Raw genomic sequence first — 18,556 nt, 5'->3', positions numbered from 1 at the left:
TCTTAAATATGGTTTCAGGGTCTATAAACTAAGTTAGCTATACTGTGTGATGCATTTACATATTCATCATTCAACAACTTCCTGTATACCGAACACATGTACTATGTGTTGCACTTCTTTTTGATTAAAGACGTCATTCGATGCAAAATATGACAACAAAATGTTGTATTTACTTATTTTTTTTCTTTTATCAAAATGTCTACAACAACAAATGTAGCACTGAATATCATTTTGGTTTTATAGAAATATGAAATACGTGAAACAATATTTCAAGTGTGTAATATAAAGTCTTTAGCTTTTAATTTCCAGTAGATATGACAAATTTAAATTTGACCCTATGAGAGAAACAAATACAGGGGGAAAAGACTCTAGAATAATGAGCACGACTGCCGGGTATAATATAAAACATATTTATATCAATATAATAAGATATTAAATTTAAATTTTATATAAAATATTATGAATAAATAGGTAAAACATATGACTAGTAGTAATAATCTGTTCTTTCAGGACTATACGGAACATTTGAAGGGTAGGCATTTCCGTTTATGCGTTGTCTATTCATTTGAGCAGGTGGGGGAAAGTTATGTGGATGGGTGCCTTCACATTCGAGTATACAGTTGTGTTGTGGCAAGTAGCCTACTTGGTGTCTCTTAGGCGATTGACCTTTGGTTTCTTGCGGCCGTCCAGCACCTGAATGCGTATCCAATATGTGATGATCACATGGAAAAGTCCGAGAATTTGAGGCACTAGGCACATGATCATACATCGGATTATGAGCTTGTTTCGGTTTTGGCACTAATTGAGGTTTTCGTTTAGGTTTTTGCACAATAGCATAGTCATCGTCATTAATTTGATAATGCTGAACTCCTTGTTCAGTAGCACCATTCTGATATGGAGTGTTCTCCTGATGGTAATAATCATTATTCTGATTTTTAAGCGGTGGGGGTGGAGTAGGGGGTCCAGCATTTTCCAGCAATTCTGGAGGTGGAGGAGGAGGAAAATCAGATATCGTAGAAGTTTGCATATTTGAACTAGAATTTGCATTTGTACCTTCTTCTGCATCTTCAAAGTCTAAACTATCATATGATGCATAAGGATTTTTTATTTTTGGTGGTCTGAAGCTTGTTGTTCTATTATTTACCACTGAATTATCATTTGAATTATATGTAGATTTATCAATAGCGGTATACGGTCCTTCTGAAGACACAGATGTAAACATTCGCGTGTTTCGTTTTTCTATATGATTAAAACACGATTCTCGTTCGGGAGATTCTTCAATGCCCTCTGAAAATGTTTGCATAGACGTCCCGCCTGGGTCAGTCCGACGTCCAGAATGTCCTGAGTCTGTATCGGACTGTGTAGCCAATTTGTATTGTCCAGTTTTTCTTAATGTACAATACCTAAAATAAAAAAAAGTGATTTGAATATATATATTCAAAGATCAAATAGATGTAATTAAGGTTACAAATGTCTACAAAATACCAATCTTTTGTTTTTTCTACAAAAATATGTACACATCAATTCACATACGAAGATCCCTCAAATAGGTAAGGATGATCTGTGTTGTTTTTAATTTTAATTTTAGTTTCTTTTTTATATTTCGAAGTTAAGTATGACGTCAATTATCGCTGAACCAGTGCACATTTTTGTTTAATAAGGGCCAACTAAAGCCCGCCTCCGGTTGCGTGAATTCTTGCTGTGTTGAAGACCCATTAGTGGCCTTCAGCTGTTTTCCGCTCTTTTGTCAGGTTGTTGTCTCTTTGACACATTTCCTATTTCCATTCTCAACTTAAATGTTTAGCTGGCCAATTACAACGTCATAATATATGTTAAGAATTTCAGTTGGTAATGGTGAGATTTAGAAATAAAAATCTTGTGATGAGTGTTCTTTTTTTAATACGACTTTAATAAACTAAGCGGTCGAATTTATTTTTCAATATCAAAGTTATTGGAAACAACTGTATACTTTTGAGCTATTTAGTTAGCCATGTCTATAACTTACCGACAGCAAACCAAACAAATTGCCATTACTATCCAGAACGCAATGACAAAGAGGAAAAAGTTGATTACAACTATTTCTGAAATTAAAAAAGAGAAGAAATATTTTGAATTAAAGAACTTTTTTTCCAAAGTACAGTAATGAGAATGCAACATCTACATCGCTGATTATATGTAAAATCAAATAAAAACGTTCCGAATAGATAATAATTCATGTAAGAAGCAACACAAAACGGGTAAACAATTCAAAAAGTGGACCTACAGGAAATTCTTAAGGCACACTGAAAATAAGTTGTATTTAAAAATTCATTTGCTTTGTTCATTATCAGATACTGTATTGATTATAAGTGGCTAAACTATTACCTCGCATATTTTTTCATTCAAGGAAAACTTACTGAAAATATTATAAAATCTTTCTGGGTCAAACGAAGATATCGTCACTTCATCTGTGTTATTATCTGAAATAAATTAGAATTATCTCTCTTTGATCAAGCCTAGATTTCAAAATTGTACGAAATGGGTCGACTTATATTTTTTTTTACTTTAGTTGAAGTTTTCCATTAAAGTAACTTCAAAGACTGAAATCTAATTTTTAATTTGATAATTTCATGGGTAAATCTCTTTTCATAGCATGCTATTATAGCAACTTTTACGTTAAAACTCGTACTGCACAGTAAGAAAACAAATCTGTTATGATCGTTCTTATTTAATTTCTTTTTATATACATCTTACACACAGCAAACAATTAACAAGGGTTTTACTGCAAGATGGAACCAAAATGACGCCTTCATAAACATAAAAAGTTTAACATGGTAAAATCGACGGTTGTTGAGAAGAAAAAATATTTAAACAAATGTATTTTGTATGTGAAAACTAGATCAATTCAGTAACGAATAAATCCGACTTTGTGAGTGAATTTCTCTAGTTTGACATAAAATACAACAATTTTTGGTTAAACCCTCACATGAAAATGGGTTTAAATGATTTTTTTGTGTCAGATTGAAGTGGCTATGCAGTTTTAAAAAAACAGATTATTGTTTAGACATACATGCTCAACCACTGATAACAAGGTTTCTATGCCCATAGTGCATTAAACCTTTCTATAACCTATGATATATTTATCGACTCATTTAGCAGTTCATCGTATCTGTTCTATTAATTCACGGTGAAGCATTATAAAAGACAAAATAAGATAACATAAGCTATAATTTTCCTATGTTTTCTTTAAGAATGCTGCTGTATCGTTTTTTTTTTGTAAAAAACATGCATAAGTAAAAAGCAATTAACTTTCATTTCGGTTTTTATACGCCCGTCAAAATTTTTACGGGACGTATTAAGGTATACACATGTCCGGTGTCCGTCCGTCTGTCCGTCCGTCTGTCCGGCGTAAACATGTCGTACCGTAACTTGAAAACGACTTATCAAAATTTCATGAAACTTAATATAGTTGTTTCTTATAATGGTCAAATGATCTGTATACTATTTGGTGAAAATAAGATTTAAACTTTTTGACTTTGTAACTAAAACAGGGGTGTGTTTTTTTTTCACATGTCGCACCGTATCTCAAAAACAATTTATGATTATTGCTTAAAACTTTACACACTTCTTAGTTATATTAATCTTAATATCTGTATACTTTTTGATGATGATTCAAAATTTCATTTTTGAGTAATTGAGTATTTTGTAAAAAAGGGGGAGGGTTTTTTTACATGTCGCGCTGTATCTCAAAAACGATTTATGATTATTGCTTAAAACTTTACACACTTCTTTGTTATATTAATCTAAAGATCTGTATACTTTTTGGTTTGATTCAAAATTTTATTTTAGTGATATTTAGTATTTTGTAAAAAAGAACAGGGTGTGGGGGGATGTTCACATGTCCCAACGTGTCTCAAAAACAATAAATGGTTATTGCGTAAAACTTTCTCAGAAACTATTGATGATTATTGCATAAAACTTCCACACAAGACGTCGGGCGTATCATGCGCTCATGAGCGCAGCTGTTTATTTACATGTTTATCACATAAAGATATTTTGGCGATAAAAGAAAGTTAGAACGTCATGTTTTATTATAGAAAAAGGTTATACGGTGTTGGAGAGTTCCTTTGCTCTGTAATTCTCTGGAATAGTTTTGATCATTGGAAACAGTTTGGAGAAAACTGGTTGATGTTGAAGTATTAAAGATTTATGCCCTAATCAACGTTCTGAAGAAAAATGTTTTAAGCAGAATTATACATTTTGTGATGAGGTAGAGTGTTGATTTAATTGTAGTTAATCAGATCACCACTAATGGATTGTAAATGTTTTATGTAATAGAAATAGTCTCTCTGGTATATATAGCTACGATTACGTAGAAATTCATTTAAAACAAAATGTCATGGAATCGTGGTAAATAATCAATATAAATACAATTTTACAGAAAAAAAGAGCAGCTGCCAATCAGGGTTCACCTGGAGACTGTTATAGTTTCGAATGCTGACAGGAAAACATTCTTTTACATTTTTATTAGACTATAACTCAATGATAAGAGAAACTGCCAAACAGGAGTTATTAATTCAACCTGCGTTTGTTTCATTAATGTTCCTATGTATGTTTTACAACTTAAGGGTATGCAAATTAAGAATTCCAGTGATGCCATTCTGGCACATGCCATTCGAAATATGTTGCTGTGCAGTTATCCAGGTTTTTAAACAGCAAATAGACAGATTCATGGGAATGCAATTCAATTTCCTTTTTTTAAATTTTTGCATATGTTGTAAATCGAAATTACATCTTTATAAAAAAGTATAAACTATTCATTCAATTTAAAACAAAATTTTGCGAGAATGTAATAATGCATGTTCTAATACTGGTTGGGATACTAGACTTTCGGGTTTTTAAATATCTAATTTTCTCATAGTTTAAATGTTGACTGCGAAGGGGACCCATAAATGAACTGGTATGAGAAAAGAAAAATCCACATTACCGCTTACTCAACATGGAAGCGAACCTTTATTTGTATTTACAGGATACAATAGTCATCATTAGTACATTCGAAGTATATAAATTCCAAACTGCACGGTGAAGGATATAGGTGGACTTACTTGAAACACTTACTTAACATGTGATCAGGAACTTAAAATTCATCAAGCAAAGTTTGTTTTTATAAACAGAAAAATAGAATTATAAAATGCTTCGCTGAGGGCAGCCTTATACGACCGCAGAGGTCGAACCCTGAACAGTTGGGGCAAGTTTGGACACAATATTCAAGCTTAATACTGTCTGAATTTGGATTGCTATCACATTTTTGACACAATATAGGTTTCAGACACAAAATAAATGTGACCAAAGATCGTAAAAATACGCAATACTCTACAATTGAAGATTTGAAACTTTAAAAAAAAAATGAAATTTAAAAAATTTGAAAAAAAATCCCTTTGTGGTATGGAACCTAGTGGTACAAAAATGCTTTTTCTTGGTCCCTTTTTGGCCCCCAATACCTAAACTTTTGGTACCATAACTCCCAAAATCAACCCCAAACTCCCTTTTGTGGTATTGAACCTTTTTATAGAGATACATTCACTAAAACTAAAGTTCTTGTCTCGATACCAAATCATTATGTGTCTTCGGACGACGACGACGAAATCATACTATTATACAACTCCCCCAAAAAAAAGTTTGTGGTCGAGTTTGCTAGATGGAAATAATAAACACTGAAGCGTTAGTTCGATTGCAGTTTTCTCTTCATGATTTAGTTAGATAATACATACATGTACCACCACCATTAACTAGAAATGTTCTGTCCCCTCTAGTTGTATAAGCCGATGTTTGGTTGTATGTGGCATATAGTGATGAGCATGGTGTCACATAATGGGCATAGGATGGACGTAGAGGTCTGTATTTTAGTACTGTAATAAATCAAATATGCAATTTTCAATAAAACACGCTCAAACTAGAGTAAAAGGCGGGTATGTATCTGCATCTCATCATTGAAATACACTTGTATCAATTGTCATAAGCCAACACACAATAGGTTTAAATGGAAAACGTGCTGTTTTATATATTTCCAATACCACTTGATAGGAATATATGTTTCTCGACACAATTTATGCGTGCAAAACACAGAACATTCATTTTTTATGCTGCCTTAATTCAATTACTGGTAAGGAAAAAATATTATGATATTTTGAAGTTCCGTTCTCTAAGGGAAGATTTTACTGAGTGTGCAATTCCTTATCCATGAATAAAACATTATTTGCCTTAAGACCTTTTCAAGAAACAGATTAATCGTCCATGCTAAAACGAAGATTACTGTATTTCTGATTTTATTTATACCAAGGGAATTTTAATGCATTTTACTGCATCTAAATAAGTGTATCATGTTTTAAGTAAGGACAATTTCTCATTTACATAAAAAGCTTACAAGGAATTGACAATTAATTATCCAGTATCCCTAACTGTAATGTTTAATGGCATCACTGCACATGATGATGTTATGGCATTCTGTTGTATATTGCGCTTCACATTGAGTTGCTTTCTCTGAATACCGCTTGCACAGTGTACTTGTTCGGTCTTGAGTGTTCTATGACGTGTGTGGTTTGTGTTTTTCGTCTTTTTATGGGGTTATATTTTGCCATGGCGTTGTCAGCATGTCTTCGACTCGTGAGTTTGAATATACCTTTAGTATTTTCAGCCTCATTTTTACTTCATACTAGTTTCTTGCAAGGTAATAAGAGAGTCACAACCCATTTTTGACGCAACAGGAGTTGAAGGATATTAATTTTGTTCATTGTGAAAAATACACTTTAAGCATGTACCCCGTTCTGTTTCGTCAATAGAAATAAGATCCGAATTATATGCATCTCTATTGAAAAAAATAGTACCTTAATGGCATAATGTCTACATTAATCTTATCATAATTTCAATATGTCCTTATTGCATATGAAGATGTTGTATGTAAATGCTATTCCTGGCTTAAAGCAAAGTACACATATTGGGCGATTTTTTATGATTTAGATGAACATTTGTTTCATTTAGAACTCGTTGAACGAAAATAACTCACTGCAAAAGTAGAAACTCTAGGCCTACTACAGGATTTGTATGCAAGCAGACAGAGTTTCCAACAACTATACATATCCTAAAATGTTCGTTTAGCGCTATACATTGAATAAGATTTTGTTTTATTCCATGTTGCAATTTCTACATGTCTCTATTGTGAACTTTTGTATCGAACACTTGCAAATCATATCTTAATTTCTTATCTGGAAGACAATATATGGCACATATATATTGACAAGATTGTTTGGGGGGTTTGGAATCCTTTTGTTATTGATTTATTTTCAAAATCTCTATCTCTTTCAACTGGGTATAACTCTGAGGATTAGTAATTTTTCTTAATTTTACCACTAATATTCTGTTCAGGGCTTGTAAACGCTCACTATGTAGGCATGCTATATATAATGAAACCTTTTTTTGCATGTGCATTTTGCCAATGTTTCTGATTTGGATAAATGATGATACCTTAGTATTGGTTTTTGATTATTTTTTTCTGGGAATGATATATTACCTTGATACGATATTACAAAACGATTTCCATGTTCTTCCCCGGCAGGGTATTGGTTGTGTCGGATATACAATGCACCACAAGACTTCTGTACAATGCTTGGTTTTGTCGTCATACAACAATAATCTTTCTTTTCAACTTTTTCTGTTGGACAGTCAGTATATGTTATATGTAAAAATCTCGCATTATCGCGTGAGAATAAAACGTGAATTGTTACTTCCACAAATTGATTTCTTCCTGGAACAATTGCCCAGAAACATCCTTTTGGGTTTCCATAAGGATTGCTAGGAAAACCAGGACTTTTAATAATGCCAAACGCATTTGGTAATGTCAACATCTGTCCTGTGCATAAATCGTTTGAAAGAGTCTCTGAAAATATATAAAAAAAGGATACAGACTATCAGACAATATTTATTCAGCGGTTTAAGGTCAGTACATGCATATGGTTTTATTCCTTATACATCAATTAACCAGTGTACGCCTCATTCGCCCGCTAAAAAATGTTACTAGCTTTGAATATTGGTAATTGCAGTGTAAACATACATTTTTCGAATGATGATTATTTTTTACTATCTAAAAGGAAATGATAAATCCCGGAATAATATCAACGGTTCCAAATGTCCTGTAAAAGGTACTGCACCAGATAAGTTATTTGATGACCTATATGTCTCGTCAGTGCTGCTCAATGCCAAACATTTTAAAAATTCAAAACGTTTAACTAAAGTCTAAGAAAATAATCAAGATTTTTGCTGACTCTGGTTACGTTGTTTTATTTCTTCTGTATTCTTGTTATATAATCGGTTTCGATTTATTTTGATTTTGGTTTAATGTTGATTTTTTACCTCCAATAACTGACCAATGAATTTCCCTTACCTGGTATGCATATGTAGTCAACTAACAAATTAGCATTCCGTGGAAGACTATTGAGACATGTGGAATTAGGCATAAACAGTCTTAATCCAGACGCATAACATACAACTTTTCCTTCGCAAAGAATGTACAATGTGTGTAGTATATTCCAGTTACACTCAGTATCAGGGTTAACACAAAAGGCCTCCCGAATATGAATTGCATTTCCAGGCTTACAGAAAAGTCCTTCGCTTTCGTCACTGCATAGATTTGTTCTGCATGGGTGTGGTGCTAGAGCTGAAAAGAAAATGACTAATGACAATTGCACAGCGAAAAAAAAACAAACAAAAAAACTATAATACAAAACTATTGTGCACAAAGCAAACGAATTAATACATTGTATTTCCGACCTCCAACCCATGTTTACCCACACAAGCTGGGAAGTAACAAATTTTTACCCGTAATCAATCAAGAATCATCACTTGAAGGCTATAAGTGAAATTCGTCAATATCGAACTTGGATCCATTTCTTCATGCTAAAATGTAGATTTGAAATGAATTGGCTGAACGGTTAATGCACGGAAAAGACATAGATAAGTGACATTTTCCAATCAAATTAAGACCATAACTCCTAAACGATTAAAGTGAAAAATGTGACGTCAATATTGAACTTTAGTATAACTTTCAAGCTTGACAAACATAAATCAATGGCATATGCATTTTCAGCGATAATGACCTGCACGGTCGTAGAAAATCTCGATTCTTAAGAAACGTTTTGAGAATGTGCCTTTGGCGAAAGACAACACATTTAAAATGACCCCAATAAAGTGACCTGCTTTAATGAGTAGGATAACCATGATAGATACGAAATTTACGATTTACGTTAAACAGGACGGGCTGTCAAAAAAGGGAGAAAAAGGGACCTAGCTAGATCTTAAACTGCTTGGGCCCACTAAAGGCTACTAGAGGTCAACACATTAGTCTCTATTGATGAGCAATACTAGTGTATGTCTGTTAGCACGATGCAGAACCATGTAGGGGGATGAAGCAATCTGATACCCCTATATAAAAGTCGGGTGTTGACGAGGAATGAGAGTGCCTGTTTCTAATGTTCCCTGGAGGTATGTACAGGTACTGGAGCCGGAATAATTAACTAACTCTTCCACAAGTATCTCTGGCTGGATCATTGTCTCATTGGCAATTAAACCGCATCTCCTTATTATTTTTTTCTTTAAGAAAATGGTTCATGATGTGTCGTTCCAATCGTTAACATAAGTCAACGATAGAGGAGGGTGATACATTCATGCAGATTTCAATCAACTTTTGAGTTTACATGATTTCTAACACATATGTAAAGAAATTTTACCATAAATATTTTCGGTTTCTTACGGCATTATTTTATTGCATCGCCTATGCAGATATGCTTTCTTATTTTTTTCTTTTAAAAAGATACCACATGTTGCATGTGCAAAGAGACTTTACTGATTGATACTATTTGTTAACTTTTAATCTGGATCTTAATGCGTAAGTCTGTTTTATACAAATATACATGAGAAAATTATTGGCATTAAATGTGTATTGGTTGGTTATCAAATATGTTACATGAATAACTATTCAGGGGTATACATTCGCTAATTGTTTATTATGATTTAAACAGTAAATTCGCTTGCACGAATAAGGCCAACTAAAATTAATAAGTAGATTTTCATCCAAATTTTTTAAAAAAATGGGGCGGGTGGGAGGATTTTATTTTTTAAATTTTATTTCATATGAAACCCTCTTGTCACAAGTTCTTCGTACCGCGAGGTATAAACAAGTGTAAAATATATATTACAAATGTATAATATATTATGATAATAAGCTTACGTCATGTATATACATGCCGTATATAGAACTATAAGGAATCATAACATATAATTTTTCAAACTCTTAAATAAATATCTAATTTGCAACCACTGTTATACATGAACATGTAAATTTGCCCCTTTAGAAACCTATTTATAGTAAACATAAAAAACGAAGAGAAATACCCTCTTCATTATACCTACACCAAATTTATTTTGCTTTCTAAGCAATTATTTGTAGTCCCCATAAATTAAGAAAATGTACATGTATTGGTACAATTGTATGCCACACAAGTATTATGAGTACAGAATAAAATGAAAACTCAGTGTTGAAAGTCATTATGATGTAAAACATGAACTTCACCAAAAACAAAGTTGTTGTTTAATGACTACATTGAGGGTATTGTCCCTGTTTGGATAGAGAGTGTTTGCTGTTTGTCAAAAAAAAAAACGACAGCCATGGGTAAATCTAACGGCTTGCTATACATGCTATAATAAAATGCGTTTGTTTGTCGACTTTTTTTGTTCATTATACGGCCATAAATCTAACAAGTTCGTGCTTGTGTCAATTTCTTTAATCCAGTCATGTTTTTTGGTACCAATTTGTTCCACGATTTTTGCGTTTTGGATATCATTCACAGTCGAAGTTTCCTGACACAGTCATAAATTAAGGTTCATCATAACAAACGGACAAATATGGCTGTATTTACATTCCAAAAATTACTCTGAGTACAGACTTACCTGTAAAGTTGGAAAAGTTTTAATGCCTAGCATCCACTAGATATAATAAAGTTAAATGCATTTTGTGTTTCAGAAAGATAAAATCTCTTTTGGATTTTGATGGGCATTTTTTTCCTTCATGCAAAAGGTGTGAAAATTGACTAAGTTGTGGTACAACTTTGAGATGCTCCCTCAGCTAAAAAACCGGTTTGTATTGTTTTCATTGTCCTTAATTGACATGGACACCAGGTATCTTCACAGCTATAGGTGATTTAAAGAGTTTATCTGAGTCAGTGAGTGGACAGTATCAAAGTAATTCAGGTGTTTGTTTATTTTTGCACCTTCTCATGCTTCTGCAGAAAGGAAAAAAAATGCCCATCAAAAACCAAGAAAGATTTTCTTTCTTAAACACAAAATGCATTTAACTTTTATATATCTAGTGGATGCTAGGCATTAAAACTTTCCAAACAGCACAGGTAAGTCTGTACACAGAGTAGTTTTTGAGGTGAAAATACGGCCATATTTGTCCATTTGTTATGATGAACCTTAAAAAAAATACGTATAATCTACTGAATCACATTTGTGACATACCGCAATTTGCGTTCTTGGACACAGCGTTTTACTCGTAACTCGAATATTTCATACATGCCCTTCTCGTAATCCATCTTAATTCTCGGTAGATGATGTTGTCATCAGAGAGCAGCACAATATGTCAACTTGATCATTTTCGTTAGATTACTCGAAGAAATACAAAACCGAAATTTAAAAGAGGAAGTTTTGAATGAAACGAAATAATCGAATGTTCCCGGGAACGGACATGAACAAAATCCGGAAATCATATTTTTTTATTAAATAAAAAAAATCGGGGCGGGACGATTTCAGAGGGGCGGGCGGGGATGAAAATCTATCAATTAATTTTAATTGGCCTAATGCAAAGAAGCTTTCGGAAATAATTTAAATAACTGAAAAAGCTGTAATTTCGATTTAATACCAAATGATGGAAAATAACAAATTGAAAACGATACTTGAATATAAAATATGTCAATAAGAATTATCTGATACAAACCTCGAACACATCTGTACGATATAATCATCTGTTTAAGGGTAAAACCTTTACAGTAAGACCAGATCTGATCTTTAAGTCCGACGGTTCCACATGAGTTCTGTCCATCACATATACTAAGGATTCTTGGTTTCTCTGGACAGGTATAGTTGTGAGGTAGACAGATTACATCAATAATTCTCAAAATACGACCAGGTTCACATACAAGTTGTTTTCCACTGTTTTTACATGCATCTGTGGTAAGTATGTCTGTTATTTCTGGAAAAAAGAAGGCTAAATATTTCAAACCAAATAATAGTTGTACAGGAAAACTGTTTCTTTTCAGAAATTTGTTATGTACTTTCTAGAAGCAAAAAAAAAAAAAAAAAAAAAAAAAAAAAAAAAAAAAAAAAAAAAAAAAAAAAAAAAAACTAAGTAACTCGTGTTAGTAAAACGAAAACAAAATGAAAGTATCAATATATTTGATACTACAATAGTGGGACAGAAAAGAGACATACAAAATATTGTCAATTAGAAATAAGAATATGTGATATAAGTGACAATGAAAAACATAGCCAAAAGTAAACGATTAGAGGCCAAAGTACGGACTTCAGCACGAGTCTTGGCTCACACCTAACAGCAAGCTATAAAGGGCCCAAAAATGACAAGTGCAAACACTATTTAACAGGAAAACATACGGTCTGATCTATATAAAAACGAGTAACGAGAAACGCTTATGAACCACATCAACAATAAACGACAACCACTGAACAGGTTCCTGAATTAGGACAGGAGCAAACAAATGATACAGATAACTGCTTTAGTAACACATTGTAGTTCTTTGAAAGCTGTGCTGACAACCCGAGACACTCGTGTTAATTTTGCATATAAGTAACATACAGCTGCCGTGTTGTATAAATGATGATAAATATTGAAAACCTGGTTGCCAGTTAATTTTAAGTTTTGTTTATATCATAGCAACAATTAATGCAAACTCTTTTATTTTTATTGTTCTTTATTGTTTCGCTATAACCTTCCTACTTCTTTTAACTTTAGTGCTTGTTTGTGCTGTCTGTTTGCAGCACGACGGGACCATAACAAATGGTTACTGTAGTTGTTTGCATATTTTCTATTTGGTGTTTAATCATAGTCATGTCTTGTAATATAATGCGATATTGTAACTTAATTTCTATTTTACAGAAGAGCAAACAGAATGACATTTCACTAAAAACAGAGTCGATTCCAATTATTGCTGCTTGTTTACATAGAAAGTTAATGTTATTCTGAGTTTTACAGGGAATGATTTTCGTGACAGAATCGATTCTAGTGTCAGTGTGGTTACATGACGTTTACCATAAAAGTCGGAAATTGTTTCTCGAAGTGCCGTGCTACTAGACCAATTTTCTAGAGGATTCACACAAACATTATGTAATCATGAATAACACTTTAAAACAGAGAGATTTAATCACAAAAAAAACAATCCTAAATCAATAAATTGATAGTTTACTTAATAGACTGAAGAGGGGAAGACTTTTAATTACGTTAATATAATTTTATTTTAGTATTGCCTTTTTTATCATTGGGTCAGTGCTTATTAGTTCATTTTATCAATTAAAACATTTTGTTATTTCATATTTTGTAAATGAGCATGAGTTGAAAATAACGTTTAATGTAACAACTTAATATCCTTTAGTAGCACAAGACGACCAACCACGACAATGAGATATTTAATAATTAAAAGGGAACAAGCATAAGAGTTATCAGAAATTTTCAGAATAAAAAAGATAAAAACCAATAACATTACTTAATAAAACTAATTAAATACACTTTGGTATTTAGAAACTGTTGTGTTTACTTTTACAAAAAGTAAAACATTAATCTAAGCTTCGTGAAAATTTATTTAACTTAAACCCAATCATTTAACATCCTGAAAATATCTCTGTCTTCATTGTATCATCTTTTGACACAACTACTTCTGGACACCACATTTGCATGTCCGACTATTGACAATCAATTCGCCCGGTCGTCATTTTGTGTGACCCAAGTGTTTTCGAGAAAAATATTTTTGCAAATTGTGTACAAAACTACGATTGCAACTTACTCAAGCAAATATGACCTAATATTGTTTTTTCTTGTATAATTAAAATCCAATTTTACCATACTAAGTACTAGTATTCAATCTACTATATATCATTCGAGGAATCGTGGCTTAGAGTATCCCGCCGGGTTGGTGATATTTTTAGATTTTTTTTAACGATGTAGCAAGACAATCCTAATGATAGTTAATTTTCGATGATATCAACTACTGAGCTATGATTTGTATAAATTAGTTAAATGAAATTGAGTATGGCGTCAACATGGTTGTTCGGCTGAAAAAGTGACTTCCTTTCATTACTTCTTTAATATGCATGTTAAGTGCCAATCGACAGTAAATTACGTCCAAAATAATTATAGTAATAAGACCATGTACTGCCATGTATAATAGGAAACAATTATATATAGTGTTATACTATTGAATTATTTACAGTGCATGCAGATAATTAAAGACATTTAAGGTTTATTGACCACTTACAATGCATGTTGTACTTCAAAGTTAGTAAGCATTGAGGAAGTTAACGGTACAATGGTACAAAGTACTAACTCGTCATAATACTAGAGTGTTCTTATACTTTTATGAAATGGTAAGTGATCTATAATACATTTGCCCACCTACACTTCTAGGTCAGGTGCGTGCCGGTGAATAACATTACAGAAAACCCGTGGAAGAATTGAGTGATATCTGTTGTAATTTTTGGAAACGGTCATTTATCTTAAAAAGGTGAGGGGTTCATAAATAAGAAATTTTTATAAATCAGATGACCAAAAAAAAATAAAATATTCTGAATCCAGAATTTTCCCATGCCTGATTATAGTGTAGAATTTGAAAAACATTAATTTGATTGAAAGCGTCGTAAACAAAAAACAAAATGTTTTTATACTCAGACAAAAAAACATAGCCCTCCCTTTTTGCCCCGCTTTTGAAGTTAAAATGTGGCTCCCTTATTAGCTTATTTTGTGTATCGCTTCATACAGAATTATTCTCTTAATTAAAGAATCAGCACAGAATATTTGTAACACAACTAAAAAAGCTGGCGATGTTTGCAAATGTTTTCGGTGACTAGAGAATAGTCATCATTTGATCTTAATAACATTTTATAGACATGCTGAATATTAAAATATTTCTTCCGTCATCCATTTTCTTTGTATTTTTCATTTTTGAAAAAAGCAAGACGTTAGGGATGTCATTAAAATATTTTATTGTCGGTTGGTGGGAACACATATAATCCTTAAATGTCGGAAACCAACTTTGATGACACCACGTGATGAGATCCTGGAACTAATTCCAGCAAAATATTTCCCTAAGGTGCAATGATCGGTAAAAGCATGGATGAGTTTTACTGACGATGACGTGCTGTGTTAACTTTGTGAAGATTAGGTAATAATTCTTACATTAAATTTCTTTCTGTCTACGATATGGCAGCATGATATAGTGTACTAATGTAATAAAAATCATATCAAAGATTATGTAACTTTCTCTGCAAATGTCTCAATACCTGGAGCACAGATTTAAATGAGAAACAAATAAGAAGTACCTAACGTTTGAATTCAGTTCAAAACTATTCCTTCATCAATCACAAACTATCCATACATTCACAAACTACCCATGAAACCACAAACTTTCGCTGCAATCACAAAAAAAACCCTGCAATCACAAATTATCGCTGTAATCACAAAATACCCCTAATTGCAATCACAATCTTCCCCTGCAATCACAAACTACCCATGCAATCTCAAACTACCCCTGCAATCATAAACTGCCATGGCCAATACCATCACAAATTACAATCAATTACTAGTTAAGAAGTAATTTAAACAATAAATCATTTCAATACAAATGACTTTTGAATATTCCTTGCATTGATTATTACTTAAACACTCTAATAGTCGACTAAAATTAGCATAGATACAACGATTAAAATTAAATGCACATCTGTTGCAGAAGAAACAATTTATACATTTAAAATTATCCTTTAACTTAATTCAGTTACATCCTATCATTACTCAGTTAATAAGTCAGAAATGAGTCAATCGACAACTAAATGTCCAGGATACTTACTGCAATAGGACCATGTATAACGGGGGACATTTATAATGCTATTTATTTTGACAGTATATACAGATAATTGAAATTATATTGACAAAAAACAAGTGTGGACACAGATGAGTGTGGATAGTATGTTTTGGATGTTTGACAGTGTCTTATTTAAAGGGAGTTCTATGTTTTCCTATATGGTGTTATTACCTGTGTTGCACGATGACAACCAATCTGAGCATTAGGAGTATTGTTTATTTAATATTTAGTTTTTATGTTCAAGAAGGGATGGAAGTGACAGTAATTACATTAGTTACCAAATGATTATGAATATGTTCCACATCTTTGATGTTGGATACATTTTGTAGCTAGGAGAGCAACACATAATAGGTTCATTTTTTCATGTGCTTTTTTTAAATGGGAGAGGATATATAGATTAGATAACATGATATAAGGAGCCTGTAATTCAGTGGTTGTTGTTTGTTTGTGTGTTACATATTGGCTTTTTGTTTATTTTTTGGGCATAAATATTAGGCCGTTAGTTTTCTCGTTTGAATCGTTTTACATTGTGACAAAAACAATACAGGGATTATAAAGTTGAAACTTATAGTGTCCAGGAAATACCGTTTGATTATGTACACATATCTTTATCATAAAACCAGAAGAAAGGCATACACAAAATGTGTAAATTATAAAATGTTTACCAGTTAAAGTTCATAAACAATATAAAAAATAAACACCTATAGGTCACCGAAAGGTCTTCGTCCATGAGCTAAACCACATCGTATACTTTAGCTTTACAAGGCCCGGACTTGGCAAAATGCAAAATATTTCAAAGAGGGAAACCAACGGACTGATTTACAACAAAATGCATAACGAAAACAAATATCAATGAAAATAACCACCGACAACCAATTACCCGGTAATTATAGGCTCTTGGTGTAGACTTATAAAAAGTGGTTTTGTTAAACATGATTGCGAGCGTTTAACTCCATCACATAACCTAGGACATTAATATAACACCAAAATGAAAGAACAAACAGTAAACATACATCATATAGCAATGGTTTGCTTATAAGATTGCCACGAAACTCAAACAAACAACTAACAAAGGGATGGTTTAAGCTTGCAAATTTTTAATTTTCTATTTGTATCATCTATGTAGCAATATCATACGGTTAATACGACATCTATGTAGCAATATCATACGGTTAATACGACATCTATGTAGCAATATCATACGGTTAATACGACATCTATGTAGCAATATCATGATACGGTTAATACGATATTCCAGAGCATGTGTTTCCTATAATGATTCATTGGTGATTGCTGTTTTCAAGGAAGTTTTAAACCAAGTGGTAAAGTTGTCGTCATCCCTCTACAAAGACTTACAGACTCAATCACATGTTGTTTGACAATAATGAAATAATTGTGTCACCGATGACTGATGATATATGTTCCTATTGTGACGTAACTCCCGTCCACTCTTTCTCTATTGTAATATCATTGACTGAGACTTATCACTGGAATTGTACTTAAATGAGCAATGAGACGACACCTATGAGCGAGGAACTGTCTATATATCCGGAGCAGCCGAGTTAGCTTCTGGTTTTGGTAGGGTTTGTCTTGCTCATTCCTTGGTTTTATCTGTAGCGTTTAGTTGACTTGTTCTTCTTTTCGTCATTTTTGTTAATTTTCCCGGGCGTTGTGAGGTTTTCCTAGACTTATGAGTAGTGAATATCCCCTTGCTATCGTCTGCCTCATTTTACTACATAAAAACAAGACACAAAGTACCGATCAAAAATGCTCGCAGTTAATGAAAACTAGTTCAAAGTCAATGCAAGTAATAAATAAATCTGGTTCTCCGAGAACAAAAACATTTTTCTAGACGTTTCTTGTTCAATCGGCATGTGTGCTTCGACATGTTTACGCCATTCAATGTCACTATTATTTTTCAGAACTATAAATGCTTAGAGATGTCTCAAAACTGAGATTTTGACAAAGAAATTCGTCGTATAAATTAAACTAATTTAAAACCAAATGTATACCAAAAGTATAGCTATGAATTATCTTTCAGATAAATTCCGAATTTAAACACGTAAACTTTAGATTAGTATTAAGACTCTTCAATAACAAATTCTACGTTACCAAAATTTTAATCCTGTGATTGAAAAAAACGCTCTAGGGAAATTGATCCTATCTGTACACCATTCAATAAACGTTCAAGGAATCCGTAGTAGGAACTAGGTAATTGTTTTTGTAGGTTATGATCTTGAATTAAACAAGAATACCAAAGAAGCTTAAGGAAACATGCCAATGATAAACTGTATTTCAATGTCCTTGAAATCTTTACAATATTTTGAAAACGTGTTTATTGTCATAGTTGTTAGTTGTGTCGTTATCAATAATATCAAATCTCCTTA

The 18,556-nt window shown here is 32.5% G+C and overlaps 1 protein-coding gene across 2 annotated transcripts in view; it reads right to left on the bottom strand.

The window, feature by feature from the left end:
• Positions 1-432: 432 nt before the first annotated feature.
• The window catches only part of LOC143064430 (uncharacterized), a 54,051-nt gene continuing 35,927 nt past the window's right edge, over positions 433-18,556 (bottom strand). Inside the window, exons 2-8 of one of the 2 annotated variants that reach the window (XM_076237248.1) lie at positions 12,023-12,277; positions 8,417-8,689; positions 7,547-7,912; positions 5,751-5,888; positions 2,397-2,459; positions 2,006-2,081; positions 433-1,403 (exon numbers count right to left, since the gene is read on the bottom strand). In XM_076237248.1, the coding sequence (XP_076093363.1) occupies positions 485-1,403; positions 2,006-2,081; positions 2,397-2,459; positions 5,751-5,888; positions 7,547-7,912; positions 8,417-8,689; positions 12,023-12,277 (2,090 nt within the window). In that variant the 3' untranslated portion in view covers positions 433-484. Of the gene's footprint in view, positions 1,404-2,005; positions 2,082-2,396; positions 2,460-5,750; positions 5,889-7,546; positions 7,913-8,416; positions 8,690-11,547; positions 11,857-12,022; positions 12,278-18,556 lie in introns of those variants that run through there. The other variant, XM_076237249.1, reaches the window with a different exon arrangement.

This window comes from Mytilus galloprovincialis, chromosome 2, assembly GCF_965363235.1.
Source record: "Mytilus galloprovincialis chromosome 2, xbMytGall1.hap1.1, whole genome shotgun sequence".
NCBI classification, from domain to species: Eukaryota; Metazoa; Mollusca; class Bivalvia; order Mytilida; family Mytilidae; genus Mytilus; species Mytilus galloprovincialis.
This window is presented reverse-complemented; position numbering and strand designations above follow the sequence as displayed.